The following is a 15,601-nucleotide window of genomic DNA, read 5'->3' on the forward strand; positions in this document are numbered from 1 at the left end:
CGCCTGCAGGAACTGGAGGTCCGTCCTCCTCCTTCGCCCCACGAAAAAGAAAAAAGAGATAAGCCTCCGAATGGACGAGACGGAGAAGAAACAGAGGCTTGAGCCTCTTTCTTGACCCAGAAATATGACAGATGCTCCGGCCAATCGAGAGATCGAACCACACAAGGTTCAGATGTCACCGCTTCTTTGTGATCGGGCTCTCAGATCCAGCGCCGGGACCCCCTTCCCATGGCCCCGGGCTTCCCTGCCTGCTCTGAGATTACCCGATACGGCGCATGATGTATGCACGGTGCAGCTGTTCTGTTATGCTTTGATGATCTGACAGATCGAGTCCGAAGTGATCTGTAACACTGCATCCGGGGTCGAGCGAGAGAGCAATCCACAAAGGCATTAGACTACCGCCAGTAGATCCCGAATCAAGCCACATCTTGCGGATAGGACGCGAATGATCGGCCCAGGAGGGGGCAGGGCGAACTAATGCAAGGGCCAGAAGCAGGTTCCTTTGCACAACTGCGGGATGATGGTGGGAGCTTTTGCACGCGACGGTTGAAACCTAAAGAATTATGTGGTTTGCTGGTTTTTGTTTTCATTGGAAATGAGATGCATTGTGATTTGTCAAATGATGTCAGTGACAGTCTCAAGCTACAGGCCCTGCGCGATTAGTCGCAATCTGTATGCATACACACACACTCTCTCTCTCTCCTTTCTTTGATATCATCATGCATGTGTACTGTACAGTACAAACTGCATCGCCACATCATCCCAACAACTGCATGCTCGCAGACAACCCCTCCGATTGCCCCCCTGTTGCTGCATTTCCATGCATGGGAAGCACCTTCGACCGGGAGAGGGTCGTGTACGAGATTATTCGGACCACAAGAGGAAAGTGAACTCGATCGTCAATCTTTTCACCTCTGCCACCATGAATTACTCCGCATTCGGAGTTCGGATGCACGTCAATCACCCCCCCTCCCCCCTTTTGCCCAAAAGGACAAACATATTACGAATATATTTAGTTTGCGTATGAACGACGGGGAAGAGGGGCCGGGCACAAGAAGCACCCGAACTCATCCATGCTGCAATGGATGCAAGTCCAGCACTGCAGATTAGTGTGGTTGCCTTCCTCGCTGCCTATTCCCTAAGTAGGATGAAACCTTCTCGGCTCGGGATGACGATAAGCAGACTTTTGACAGACAGGTGCCAGATGCAATCGATCCTCCCCGGTGAGATCACTTGGAGAGAGGGTCTCAAAAGATACCCCCGGATACTGGTTTGCGAATGCCCCTAGACCGGCAACAGGTAAGCCGGCCATAGAAGCAGAGTCACTCGCCTATCGGAGGGACCCAAAAGAAAAACTCCGGATCGATCCGTGACACTCGCGAGGCAATACTATATCCATAGGAATGTAATGTGAATCAATGTCTCAATCTGAGTAATCATGATTCTTTGAGCTTATACCTTTACAAGTATCGCCAAGGCATGCCTTCCCCCTTCTCCAAACCTGAACCACGGGGGAAAGCTTTGGAGGGGAAGTGGAACGCTAGGGTTGTACGGGTATTGCGGCTCTGTGTATCTGCACTAAGTTAGACAGTAAGTCAACAGACCCCCTCATGCGGTATCGAATCCAAATCAGGAGTCTGCATGGCAAGCGGGATATGACCCCCTTCCCAAAAATACAATGGATTTGTAGGTTAGGTACTTCGTACACCGTACAGTACACAACCGAACCCCTGGGGGGAGCGCTCAAATTTGGTTTAGCCTCCACAGAAGAAGAAAAAAAAAAGGTTCTAAGGTAGTTTTTTTGTGGATCAGTTTCGAAAAAAGAAAGTTTCGCATCATACATGCGGTCCAATAGCTGGGTTCCAAATCATCCCCGAGAAGAGAACCCGAACATCCACTGCGCAGTGGATGGAACTAACTATTTGGAGTCTGGTGGGTTTTGTTGGGTGAAAAGCTATCCTCTCCGGGCGATCAGGTAGACTAGATGCCAAAGAGATCTGGGACGGAGACGGCGGGAAGGGCCAAAGCAAGGGGGAGAAGAGACGATGGGGGCGAAGGAAGGGGACGGCAAAGAAGTTCTTCGCTAACTGTCCGAGAAGGAAAAGAGAAAGGGCAAAAAAACAAAAAGAAGAAGAAGAAGAAGAAGAGAGGGGGCAAATAGATCGTCTACTCTGGACTAGTATCAGCACTGGTTTACCTAGTAGCTAGCACGCACCCTCCCCCCCAAACAAGAAGGATTGGCAAAGATTTTCTTCATATCTGCGTGTCTAAACCTGAATAGTTAAGAGTCCTTTTCTCTCTTCATCCATCGCTCGGTTCAAACCTCCAGCAAAAGCCCGAACACCCAAAATCTTTTGCACTACGTCCCGTTACCTGCGAAGATACGAGAGTACTAATGAAAAGCAGCTGAGCGACAGCCGAAAAGTGGAGGGAGGGAGGGCAATCGGTCTTCTCTTCCGTCCATTCAGCGGATGTATCCGTTGTGGACCGGTCAATGCAGAACGAAGCTGAGGAAGGTACAGTACAGTTCGAACTTCGAACTGAGGTCGCCGATTACTCTCGGCAGAGAGAAGGACTAACCAACTCTTTAGTCTTACCATTTTTTTCCCCTACAAAATGCTTAGGTGACTTTTTGTTTTTCTAGACCACGTACCGGTACCTAGTAGTTACTCAGTAGAAGGGGAAGATCGGAGCGCCCATACCCAATGGGGCCTAGCAGTGGAGCGGCCGGCGCGCGCGCGCGCGATCCAAGATGAGATAGATGAACTTTGTCCCGTGATCCCGTGCGAGATCGCTAATCCTAACCCGCTTGGGCTATCAGAAAGGGCACCATTTGAATGTCGGAACCACCTTGCGACCTTTTCTGCACACCGTGGAGTCGCAGGACATCCCCGACAGGAGGGGGGGGGGGGGGGGGGGAGAGAGCTACGAGTAGATCGGATGGTTAGGAGACTGACACCGGTCTCTACGCTAGAACTATGGCGATGAACCAGAAGCAACACCGCCACAGCGATCAAAAGAGAAAAAGCATGCGTGGATAGGTTTTGGGTGGTAGGTGGATGATTCTTGTCATGCGTAAGCCCTTTCACTCCACCTTTCGCCTTTTTTATGTACATCGCAGAACAACTAACATCTGGGCTACAGCAATTTCCCTCAAGCCTAAAAAGAAAAGAGAGGAGGAATCGTGATCGAGATTTTTAGGCAGCCGTGCATGCCGAACCTGGCCTCGCTAGTAATAGTTAGTTATGTCTTTTTCTTTTCCCACGCGAGGAAGACTAAGTATGAATTCTTTCGGTCTATTCCAACCCCTCGTGTTCACTACTACACGTTGTAGTCCAAACGCACTCCCCGGGAAAAAAAGAGGGGCTGGTTACCTAGTACTAGCTTCATTGGCGATATTCATCCACCGACCAGGGGGATGTGGCATGTTTCGAGATTTCATAGTCTACTAGACACTAGGCCAGGGCAGTGCTCCATCAAGCCAATTCCGTAAATTGGTAGATTAAGGTCACGGCGAGCGAGCGGATCAGCCCGGAGCCTCCGATCTGCATCATCTCCAACCAACTGTAAGTCGGTACAGTACATAGACTAGTACTCCTTTTGTAGTCAGGAGGCTTAGTTAGTTACACTGTGTACATAGCAGCGTCTGCAGTGGGCGAAATCGAGCCACGAATCTAAAACCTAAACACCATCTGAGCCAATCAACGGGCGTGGCCCCGGCGGCAGCTTGCGAGGGAATCAGACACGAGGCGGTGCGGTGGTCGTATAGACGATTCCCGCTGGTAACTTATTGTCCGATCTTCGCCCCCTCAATACACGATGCTCTCCACTGGGATATACCCTGTAACTACTTCGTTATGTACAGTCTGTATCAAGGAACGAAAATTTGTAGAATACGCCTTCGTACGGACTGGGTCTGGTTACATACTCCGTATCTGGAAAACGTGTTACAGAAACCTGGACCAGATGCAGGGGTTACCCGGACAGACAGCTTTCTTTCGTGGATGGCAAAGGGAGGGAGGGTCCTGTTGCGGCTGCGGTGCTACAGAGCCATCGATAACATAGTGCTCATGGTATGGTATGCGTAGCGTTGTTGCCATGTGGTTCTAGCTCTCAGTTCGACTGCTGACGGCGCCATGTCCTTCGTTAGGTCGACATAGACTGCGTGTTCGAATCTACACGGCGTGTCCGCACGTAGCTCAAGCTGAATAGATACACAAGTGGCCCTCGAGATACTGGAGCCTTCAAACAGGCGCACATGAGCCCTGTGAAACTGAATCTGATAGATAGGAATCAAGACAGGCACGTCGAGCACACAACAACAAAAGCAACCCCTACATCATCCACACATCATCCAGACCGCCGACTGTGATGGAACCGATGATATACATACATGCATGCATACATACATCTTCTTGCGGACTCCATGGACACGCAGTACAGTAATCCTTGCTGCTGAAATTACGGTCAATCGGGTAGGGTACGCGTGAACACCTCAGGATTGCAAATCCAACGAGCCAGCCAGAGAGACTAGCCGTGGTTTGTTTTTTTCTCTCCCATCTCGAACAGGAATGCAGCTCCGATGCGCCGCGCGGGTTGCGGGTTGCGGGTTGCGATTTGCGATTTACGATCGATTAGTTCTATTCCTTCCTCAAGTGTTCACAGATCAGATCCCGATATCTCAGGCTCCCGTCCCCCCCCCCCCCTCCCCCGGTCGATCGACCTGCAGCCTTGTTCGCTAGGGTGCTATACCCAACTGCGGGATCCTTTTCGACTCAAACTTCGCCGGTTCGAATTCCAAAACTCTCGGTAGTCCCAAAAGAGACACATATCCTCTGTGGAAGAGTGGGGAAGGGGGGTAGGTCTCCGTGCTAGATCCGGGCCTGCGTCGCCGGATGCTGAGAGACCATCGACATGAAAGGTCTCAGATACAAGTTCCAGCATAGTCGCGGTGACAGTTGGGAGAAAGCCTCCAAAACATCCGGATCCCTGTAAAACTGCCAATGCCACTCTTGGAATTCGAGATGTAGCTTGGAGAAAATGAAACCTACCTAGATGGAAGCATTGAACCAAACCCAAACCCCGAGAAAGAAAATGCTTTAAGGTGTAACAACCCAAACCCCGACAGAAAGAATACTACCGAGTAAGGTAGGTGGAGGTGGAGGAAGGCAAATCTGTCAATCAGCTGAAACTATCGAACCCTATCGCCGATCGAATAAGAAACAGAATCTGCCCCGCCGCTGCTTCCCGTCGACTGATTTTCGTGAGTGGATGATCCTTGGTTCGATTTGAGATCTTGCTCTCCCTCGGTGCCATCCGGCCTAACCGCCCCATCGCCTGCCTGGGCACTTCAGGAGGGAAGTTTTCGGCAACTTTCTTTTTTTCTTTTTGGGTCAAAATGGGTAAGTAAGATCACCCACTACACATCCCCTTCCCTCTCCCGAAACTGCGAGGCTCCTAGCAACAAGGAAAGAAAACAAAGGCGGCGACCGATGATCGAGGTGGGTGGACTCCACCGTTCTCTCATCTTTGGTCAGGATGATATCAGACAATCTTATGGATGGCGGGCGAGCAACGGGGAAATGCCGAATCGACCCCCGCCCCAAAAAAAGTTGCATCCAATCGGCATGATACAGTAGTAGTTCCCCTTTGCTTGGGGTTCTCTGGGTTTGCTGATATGGTGGGCAAACATTTGGGTTCAGGATTCGTTTCAGATCCTTACTCATCGGCCACGGGGAAGGTGAGTACGGATTTGGCGGTGAAAATGAGGGGGCAGGCTTAGTCCTGAACTGAGACCCTGGCGAGGCGTCCTGGGTATCATCATGACTCCGACTAAAGTAAGCATTCACATGCTCAGACAGACGGCGTATCAACTGTTTTTTTTTTTTTTTTTTTTTAGTGGATAGGAGAGAATAAGAAAGCGAGACGGGCACAGAGGTACAAGTAGATAGAAAGATCGATCGATCGGTCGGTTCCGCCGTGGTTTCACCGCTTGAAGTACCGAGAGATTGGGTCGGTGGGGTCGATAGGCAGGTAGGCGCTCGATAACTAGTCGGTCAACAATCTTGGGACAGGTATCATTGTGCTAGCTAGGTCTCCGTGCTCACTGGGCACACACCTGAGTAGGGAACTCAATAAGCGGCAAAGCGTACTCAATCGTAGACAAATACTAGCGTCAAGAGTTGAGTTCATAGACTCGACTAATCAATACGTACCAGACCCAAATAGTTGTGCGCCCTCATATAGTTAGCCAGCAGCCCCATTGATGGTGAAGGAAGTTATGGAGTGGAGAATGATGACTGAGCTCTCGCCCGACCGGCCGGGGTTCGGCCCCCCGGGAGTTGGTATTGCGGTATTGCGGCATTGCCCGAGATCAGACAGACAGACTCCTGCTGTTTCCACGTATGTACTACTACTGATAGTTAACTTAGTTGGCAGTGCAAGGCCATGTCGAACGATGTCCATCCCAGCCGCCTGCCTTATCATCCGTCGAGCGGGGAGTGGGGAAAAGCGGCCAAGTCTTATTTTCCAAACAGATGTGGCATGATGGTGCCAGTCTTTTCTGATCTATTTTTCCATTCTTGTAGCCGAGCGAATGGAGGTGTCTGATGTGGATACATGACACAATTGCATCGCTGATTCCAAATTATACGTAACCTAGTCTGGAGGAGAGAGAGAGAGAAACAAAAAGAATCGTCCCATTCGACTTTCGGCCGGAATGTACCGTAGTTAACCACACCACCGTGCTGGACACTGTACATGGACACATCCGAGCATAGCATGTGTTGTGGATTGTCGATGGCAAGAGTTCGGAGCTTGGCGGAATCCAGAACCCCATGGGAATGTATGTGTATACATTGGAACAGTCAATGTTGGAGTCGACCTGCTTGAAGGTAGCCAGCCCTCTTGAAGACAGAAGCGATCGAGACTTAGGAGTCCGAATGTACCGTATGTATCTATAAGTCCCAAGGAGAACAGGATCGATGATACCGACTGTCATTCGCCCATTGGGAAGGGAAAGAGGAGGAAAGGGCCGGGGGACGGAATGCATGTGAAAGGTTGAATTGGCGGTGAAGGAACAAACAAAAGGAGGAGTCGGGAACGGCGGGGACCCACCGTCATCTGAATGAGATCTCACCTCTTGGAACCAAATCGCCGCCTAACGCCGACCGGCAACGTTGTTTGGAGGGGCGGGGCGTGGTTTTCGGTAGTGGTACAGTGGGAGGAAAAGAGTTTGCATCCCCCCCTGTTTGGCTTACGTAATGCGCTAGCTATCACCGCCTTCTTTATTTTGTCCACCGCACATTCAGCAAAAGGAATAATTGGCTTCTATAAGAGTTCTGCTGGCAGATTCCCGGATACACTATTCCTAAAGAGGCTAGCGGACGAACTATTGCAGGGGGGGGGGAGGGGGGGCAAACTCCTTTCCAGGGACTGTACTCCGTAGTACAGGCGACGATAGGATGGGGCACGCTCAATAAAGCCCTCAGCAGCTCGGTCATTAGTGCTATCACGACCGTACTCTGTATGCGTAGGCTTGTGATGGTACTTTTCCAGAATCATTAATAATTACTACTCCAAGTTGTTGGGACTTGGGACGGATGCAAGATGGGGAAAAGTGAGATCGGATGCAAACACGATGAGATCCGATCGGTGGTTCCTTCGATTCGCAGTGGCATTTCTGCCTTTACCGGAAAGGTCCAAACTCAACCGAGTCAGATTGGGAATCCTCCACCACCACTGGGCACCTCCTATTCTAGTCGCTCGACTGCTCGCCTTGTGCACTTTTCAGTCTAGGGTCTAGAGGCAATAGCCTGCACTATTGGTCATATCTTATTGAGCATGCGATGTGAAAAAAAAAGATCCCCAAAAAATCATAGATTCGATTTGATGAATTCAGTCCATGTACCGGGGTATCCACAATGTGAGACGGTCGAGTAGACTACCTAGTAACTAGGTACGGAGTACAACCTAGTAGTACTTACTATTGGACAACACACATCGTCATCACCATCATCATCATCACCACTATCATCTCCACCCACACTAGTTCGGCCATTGACCGTGCAGACGCGTCAGAATGATCAAGCGTGAGTGCAAGCTCGGGTTCCGCGGGGGTTCTGGTCGGTCCTAGTGCCTATCTTGTCTCCATCTGAGTGATTTTTTTTGGCATCTATCGGGCCACGAGGCGCTGCAGAAATGAGTCCCGGGACGTACGTACGTTGCTCCTCCAGAAAGAGCAATAGAGAGATCTCTATACACGGTCCACTCCGTTATCCTCCTTTCTGTTCTCGTTTCCTCGCGCTTTTTCATTAGTGAAGTGGATTGCCCTAACTCCTGACTGAGTCCGATGCGGCGGTCGCGTGTCTAAACTAAGGTTGCCCGAGCTTGTACTGCCGACGTCTAGATTCAGGGCCTGAAATGACAAATCATTTTGTCTTATAGCCAAATCATCACCTGCATACCATTAGTTCTTGCCGGGGAAACGGTGACCGAGCCGGGCGGCCCGATGGTGAAAGATTCTTTTAAAGAAATTGATGGTAAAGTGGTGGCCTTTACCTCTCTCGGCTGTGCACAGTGGAGAAACAAGGCTGGAGTACATACAAAAGGATACTAAGGGGGGGCATAGCAGGGAAAAGGCACCCATGACATCTCTAAATAGACTGCGTGACTGCGTGGATAACATAATATTGGCACATTCTAACTCGAAACATTTGCCAGACTGGCAATCTCAGATCGGTCGAACCGGGGGTATAAGTGTAAAACCAGAATAAGAGTATAACAGAACGATCCGTAGGGCCGAACAAATGGGACAGAGCTGAAGCAGAAACAAAGCACATGCAAGGCCTGTAGCATCAGATTATGACCAGCCGCAATAGAAAGGATATAAACAACAGGAAACAAGAACAAAAAGCAGCAAGTCTATCCCAAATGCCTTTTAACTCGTCGTGCAGGGGGTATTAGAGTAAATCCACGAAACATCCGGAGAAAATCAAAGCAAGTCCCTGTGCTGGGACATTTTGGCAACCAGCCGCCAACCTGGAAGCGAACCGCAGAAAAACCACATAAAACCATTCAAGAGGATGTGATGAAGAAGAGCAACCGGGGCTCGAAACGCCTCATGCTTCTAATTTCAAAGCCAGTCCCAACGCCGAGCTAGATGAGCTGATAATAACTTCAATGACTGTTTGGTGACGAGGTGTCGAGTGCGGTCTTGGGCCTCAGATTTGAACCCATGGACGCAGCTTTATTAGCGCCCATCTTGCGCGTCAGTTTGGCGTAGTGCAACCCGCAAGCATTGCACAGGGTTCGCGCTCCGTCCGGACCACGGCGCCATTCGGGTGTTTCGGCTCGGTTACAGCTATGGCAACGCCCAGGGGGAGCAGCTTTCTGCAGATGTCACTGTTAGCACTATCTAGGTAGCAAAATAAATGATATCATGGGTGGTGATTGGTGAACAAATCAACATACCCCTCGTCTTTTTTTCGAATCAGGTCCCGCGAATCCACCATTGGTCTTGAAATCTTCTTGGTACATTGCCACGTGATCCTCACCATGAACACCACTGGGTTTGAAGACTTTCCTTTGCGCCATTTGCTCAGCCAAAGCATGTTCGTTCAGCACTGCAGTTCGTATGCGAAGCAAAGCCTCTTGGTTGCGGCGTTGTAGATTGAGCATCTCCTCAATCTCGTGCGGAAGTGGCAACGACCCCGTTACTGGACCAGAGCGCTGCGTTTGATGCGCCCTTGCTGCATAGTGACGCGAAAAGTCCAGAGTCCGAGTGCTAATATCAGCTATTTCATTCAGTGAGGTCTCGACGTCGTAAATATCTAGATGACGCTTAACGGGTTCACCGTAATGATGCCCAGTCAATGGAGGGCGAGCTGGAATCACCCCCTTCATTTCCTCAGCACGGCCGGTATCAGGCATTCCTGGTTTCCAGCCTGTTCCGCCATAAGGTCGAGTATCATAAGGAGTGGAAGGGTATGATGGCGCATTCGGAGGAGGTTGCGACTGAAACTGGAAGGATTGCGAGAAAGTGCCATATCCGTTGGGAGAAGCCACACTGCCGGCAGAAGGAGGTGCACTGTACTCATAGCCAGAACCAGTCTGGGACCCGGATATAGAAGTAAGACCAGTCTTCGCACTCTGCGTAGGTGACTTTCCCGAGCTTAGCGACTGTAGAGATGTGGTTCTGGAGTCCTGGGTGTTGATTGAGGCCAAACTCGACCGCGACGCCTCCGCTTGCAACTGAGGTTGGTGGGGAAACGTTGACTCGCGCATGAAGGTGCCGGACGGGGCGCCGTTTGAGAACGGGTTAGGTGGTCCAGGGGGCCCCTCTGTGCCCGGTCGCCCAGCAACGTTAGACGACAAGGGGGGAGGGTGGGGTGCATGGTGAGCCTGTTGTGGGGGAGCCGAAGTGGGCGCAGGATAGGGCAATGGATTATCGTTTCCCAAAGCCTCATGGATCGACGGAAGCGATTGTCTCTGCGGCGGCTTTTCCTTCTCCTCCTCGAATGCGCGCCGCGAATCTGGCGGTGATATGTATCCACCTTGCAATGAGCTTGTGTTGGCGGATGTGGAGAAAGAATAGGGTAGGGATTGCGACGGGTACATGGATGTTGGACTTAAAAGTGGTGTCGGGGAAGATGTCGGGCCCATGGCGGCGGAAGGATGTTTTGCGCTGTAGTTTGGTCCGTCTTTTCCGAGAAATCCCAGTACGGGGAGGTGCTCCCTAGATTGAGGCGTTGACTTGTCAGTAAAATTATCCGACGAACGTTGGCTCTATGCAGTGGTTTTGCCATTTGACGGGCTGAGCTCCCATGAGCCCGTCTAAAAAGAGACATACCTGTGCCTGTGCTCAGCTTCTAATGATCCCATCATGCCAGTAGTTTAAGACAAGATAGAGGAAATCGAATGAATACGAGGGTTTCATCCACTGTGTCTTTAATTCTCGGTCCTGTGTGTGATTCGCTATAAGTTGTGATCTATCGCGCGAGTCTGTCGGGGCGATTTAGACGGTGAGGGTTGTCCAGCGAAGGCGGAAGAAACCAAGGCAAGCAACGAGATCTTGGGCGGAGTGCAATGACGAATGCTCGTCAGATGAGCTGGGTTCCGCGATGAATTTGCTTCGGGTAGACGATTGCGAGAGTAAGCAAATACAGAGAAAAATGACGACGTCGCCTTGCTCCACAGGTGTGTAATCGGGAGTGGTGGCGGTTGTAGGTGTGGAAAGCGGGATAGCGGGCGAAAGTTGTAGGAAGTGACTCCCGATGGGTCGCCGGACTGGCTTAGGAAAAGGCGACAGAGGGCGGCGATTGAAGTCAGCGCAAGGTGCGGAACAGGCTCCGTGAGGATTAGTGGCAATGCGATCGCCTTTAGGACAGCCGCGGTTGTCAAGTGCTAAGAACTATAGGACGGCGACAACAAAATATGACACGCACCCGCAGCGCGCAGTGAATAGGTTAGATCAGAGTTACCCTTCCTGTTTTAACTGACTGGCCTTGCACTCCCAGCCAAGGATTGCACTTCTCGGATTCCAGATTGAGGTTCTGCAGTCAGGATTTTTGCTTTGTGTACAGTCCTTTGAAAAGATCGATTTGACAATGTTTGAGTTCGCGGGAGCGGCGGAGGCGCAGTAAATGCAAGGGATAGAGGTGAATGCGTCGCGTGGAAAGGGAGACGTCGGCTGGTCTTGTTTCCTTCCCTGCCTGGAGTCTTTGTAATCTGTCTGATAGATCTCCGACCTTTCCTTTCCTGTCACTATCGATTGATAGAAAGCACAAGGGCGAGCTGGTGTGAAAGAGAAGAATAATGGATCAGTGTCAGCGGAGGCAGACAAGATATGAAGGTGGGATGACAAGCGGACACAAGGGCGTGTCCGGGAAGATCCAAGGAAAAAGAAGGCGGGGACAGGAAGATTTGATAAATGTCAAGGGGGGGGGGGGAAGGAAGAGTAGCAAAATATGGAGGGATTAGTAACAGGATCTAGGATGGCTCGCGAAAGAACAAGGAGAATCTCCCTTACGATTGGAATGCTGGAATTAAAGGGAAAAGAAGAAAGTCAAAGAAGACTTGCGCAGAAGATATTAGTAGGTGTAGAGAAAGAGACAGAGGGTGAGGTGGGTAGTCGGCAGCACCAGCAGGGTAAGTAGGAACATAAGAGGAAGAATAACAATGGAGATGGAAGGAGCAGCATCCGCAGAAGACTAGAATAGTTGACTTAGTACTGGTAAAGAATATTTTTATTATTATCATGATGATGATTATTGTTATTATTATTATAATTATTATTTCTGTGAATATTATTTTTCGAGAAAGGAATTTAGGGAAAAAAAGGAAAAAAAGGAAAAAAGGAAAAAACAAAAAAAGAAAATAGAGATCGAAATTAAAATTATGCTTGACCAAAGAAATACAACTTCAACACCCAGGGCCCGCACACACACGAGATACGGGGGGATCCAAACAGGAGCTACGTACTAGGACGAAGTAGTCAGTACATCGGGCCAAGACAGATGAGCTCAGACCTGGGAAAATGGATGGAAGAAAGACAGGCAGGTGGAGGAGCCAGACCGGACTATGAGATCGTCGAATCATGCTGGTGGTCGTGACCACTTTAAAGTTACGGCGAATTACAGAAGCTTTACGGCCTGCGAACTGCGGATCTTCCACAAAGTGTGGAGTGGGTTGAAATCATGTTGGCGATGGGCGGATATCTCAGTGGAGCGATGGAGCCTTACCAGGGGGGGGGGTTGTCCCTGGCCTTGAGAAAAATATTTTCTTTCTTTTTTTCCTTTTGGTTATTTTCTAGTAATTCTGCAAAAGACTGAATTAAACGTGTTACGTATTCAAGATACGTCCTACAATACCATCGCTTTCCAGATTAGCATGCTGGTACCAATTGGTGGTTAGCTCCTGCCACTTCTCACTATCTACAAGTGCAACCAGTTTCTCCCTCGTTACAGTCCTGTATTATCTCAAAACATGTTACATTATAGAATCGGCGAATCTAACAGCATCTCCAAGCGCCGGATATCTTGCTCCAGAATCATCAGGCATCGAGGACTCGAGGAAGTCCAGAGAATAGCTTACCCGTTCTATATTTCTATTTTTTTTTTCTTTTGCAAAAATAGGATCGATCCTGTACATGGGGTTTGTTCAGCTCCCTACCTAAAAGTTTTTGATTCGATGAACCTCAACCAGTGTTGGGTGTAGGTCAAAACTTCTATCCTTATAGTTTATGCTCTACTGTACGTCAACTAAGAAATCCTGTTTATGGCTCGTCAAGTCCATACCTATAGCTGGGGCTCAATGCCATGACCGAACATCATGGAACATTCGGACCACGGATAATCGGTATGGGTATGTAACGATTTCGGAGCCGACGGGAGCAGGGGCAAGCCAAGAGAGGGGTGGTGCACCGTGTCTGAGGAGGGGACAGAAGACAATGTTAATCAATATTAATATCGGGGCAACGATAAGTGGTCCGGATATCAAGATCCAGAGATCGCACGCTACGCAATCTGAGGGAATGTGCCTCTAATTTTGGTGCGGAAACGAACACGGGACGCTCAAAAGATATTTCACCGAATTGAAGTGGCTCTTGACTAAATAAAAATTCTACGCTGGTGTTTGCTGTCCCGAGTATTGTCAGGTGTAGAGAGATGATGCGTAGATGGGAAGAAGTTGTTTTCTGGTCATCATATCTGGTGTGAGAAATTGAAAAACATGTGGTAACGTTATAGTACCCTAGTCACCGGGATCTCTCCCCTGTCTTCTGAAGGAAGATGCTTCACATTCAACTAAGATATGTTTACAGGGGCTGGATACACAGAAAAATATTCATACGGTTTTAAGCTTCTGTGGATGAAGAGAAGAATAGAAGGCGATGGCCATCTACTCCGTTCCGCGCTTTGAATTCTATCCATACTACCGACGCTGCGATGTTTTGCCTCGGCGCTGTAACTTCAACGCTGCGACCTATGACGTGCTGCTTGGTAAGGCAGCAAATTGCTACCTGTGATCGATACTTAGATCCAAATGTTGGACCCAAGGTATGTCAAACAAACATACTGGAGTCGAAGTTGGCACAGTTCCCAGATCGCTGATTCAATACCTGGTAACATACAGGGAGCTTTGACCTCCCTGACCAACATAATCTTCTCCGAGGTCGTCAGATTGTCGCCCTGATTAAACAAGGTTCAAGACAAGGCCGGAGCAGATACACACATACCCACACAGGACTCAAGGCCAATTCCAACGGAGAACCTCGCTGGACAGAAGGCACCTTTAGCGCCAGCACCGGCTGCGTTAGAAGGAAGGATAGTCTCCGACCCTGGAGATCTGAGAACGATCTTAGTGGGGAAATGGAATCGCGCATCAGCAAAACACCTGCAAACACACTTCGCCAGCTGCAGCTAGCCCAAAGAATATGCACGGTTGGGATCGCAGCTAAAGTATAGCCTGCCATTCACTCCAGAGCACGGCGTGCGAAATTTCCAGCTGACGCGAGCCATGGTCAGCTCCCCTCCTGCAGCGAGGAACCAGACCTTTTGGATCAGGCTGCTGGCCCCCCTGCTTTCACTTGCAGTGTTGAAGCTACTTGTCATTCGACATGAAAGGGATGGGGGGGAGCACGGAGGGGAACAATTTAGTTTGTAAACTAAAAGCAATGTCGAGGAAAGGATGAGATAGAAGGAGGGGAAGAAGAGGTGCAGCAAAGTATAGCCGTGCCTGCGTGATTTGTACAGTACCATGGTACAATACAACGCTCCCCGCTTTCCCTTGCTCGAGATCTCGGGCATAGCCGTTTGTGGGTGGCACCATCGTCATCACCACCTTGATCAACATTCCTGATGATCATTCAACATCCGTTGCAAAGTCAATTTAGCCTTAGGTAATAATGTAGGCGCTGGTGGATTCCTGTCTTTCTTCTTCAATGGGGGTTTTCATTGCCCTGTTCCTTTGCTGCTCCAGCCGCAGGACTATAGCTCGTTGGCTAACTTATAAGTGTTTTGTATTTCTCAGTTGCTCATTACTCTGTAGCCTGCAGTGATGAGCAAAATGTTACTAGAAGGGGTAACAGACTATTGAAGACGGTGAAACTGAAGCCCCGATCATAGTGCTCTAGGAAGGGAGGAAATCTATCCATGATATGTGTATAACGGATGCGTTCGAGGCTTCCAACGGACGCTTTCGCTGTCGACTACGGGTACTTACGATTGCACTCAGACTTTCGATCGATCGATCACTAACCCAGATATTTGGCTCCAATGAGCAATGCTAGCAGGGGCAGTTGAGCAACAGTCTCCTCCCGTTGCAACCAAATAGCCCCCCTTCTGCCACATCCAATGCATAGTGCTGGAACGGACGAATATCCCGAACGAGAAACTTCGTGTCAGTGCGTGCTCTGCTGTCTTACACCTTCAGACATCAGATCGAGACACGTTCCTCAACCTGGAAGAGAATTGTCTGACAACCCTGTACACCTCACGGGGCCTAGCCCCAGTAAACTCGATCTCTTATGATAGGTTTGACTTCGAAAATAACTTAATTGGTCTTCGTCACCCACGATCACGGAAGTTGAACTCCATTTGACTTT

General features: G+C 49.7%; 2 protein-coding genes across 2 annotated transcripts; both read right to left on the reverse strand.

Moving 5' to 3' along the window:
- Window positions 1–8,975: 8,975 nt before the first annotated feature.
- On the reverse strand, window positions 8,976–11,349 carry nsdD (GATA-type sexual development transcription factor NsdD). The gene is made up of 3 exons (XM_025642946.1): window positions 10,850–11,349; window positions 9,472–10,735; window positions 8,976–9,390 (listed from the first exon to the last, which is right to left on the reverse strand). Exons 1-3 carry the CDS (start codon window positions 10,882–10,884, stop codon window positions 9,178–9,180), a joined length of 1,512 nt encoding a protein of 503 aa, XP_025506728.1. The 5' UTR covers window positions 10,885–11,349; the 3' UTR covers window positions 8,976–9,177.
- Window positions 11,350–14,140: 2,791 nt separating this feature from the next.
- On the reverse strand, window positions 14,141–14,711 carry BO66DRAFT_250218 (uncharacterized protein). The gene has a single exon (XM_025642947.1). The coding sequence runs from the start codon at window positions 14,468–14,470 to the stop codon at window positions 14,174–14,176; it is 297 nt and encodes a 98-aa protein (XP_025506729.1). The 5' UTR covers window positions 14,471–14,711; the 3' UTR covers window positions 14,141–14,173.
- Window positions 14,712–15,601: the final 890 nt, after the last annotated feature.

The sequence above is a fragment of the Aspergillus aculeatinus genome (assembly GCF_003184765.1).
Source record: "Aspergillus aculeatinus CBS 121060 unplaced genomic scaffold BO66scaffold_9, whole genome shotgun sequence".
Lineage (NCBI taxonomy): Eukaryota > Fungi > Ascomycota > Eurotiomycetes > Eurotiales > Aspergillaceae > Aspergillus > Aspergillus aculeatinus.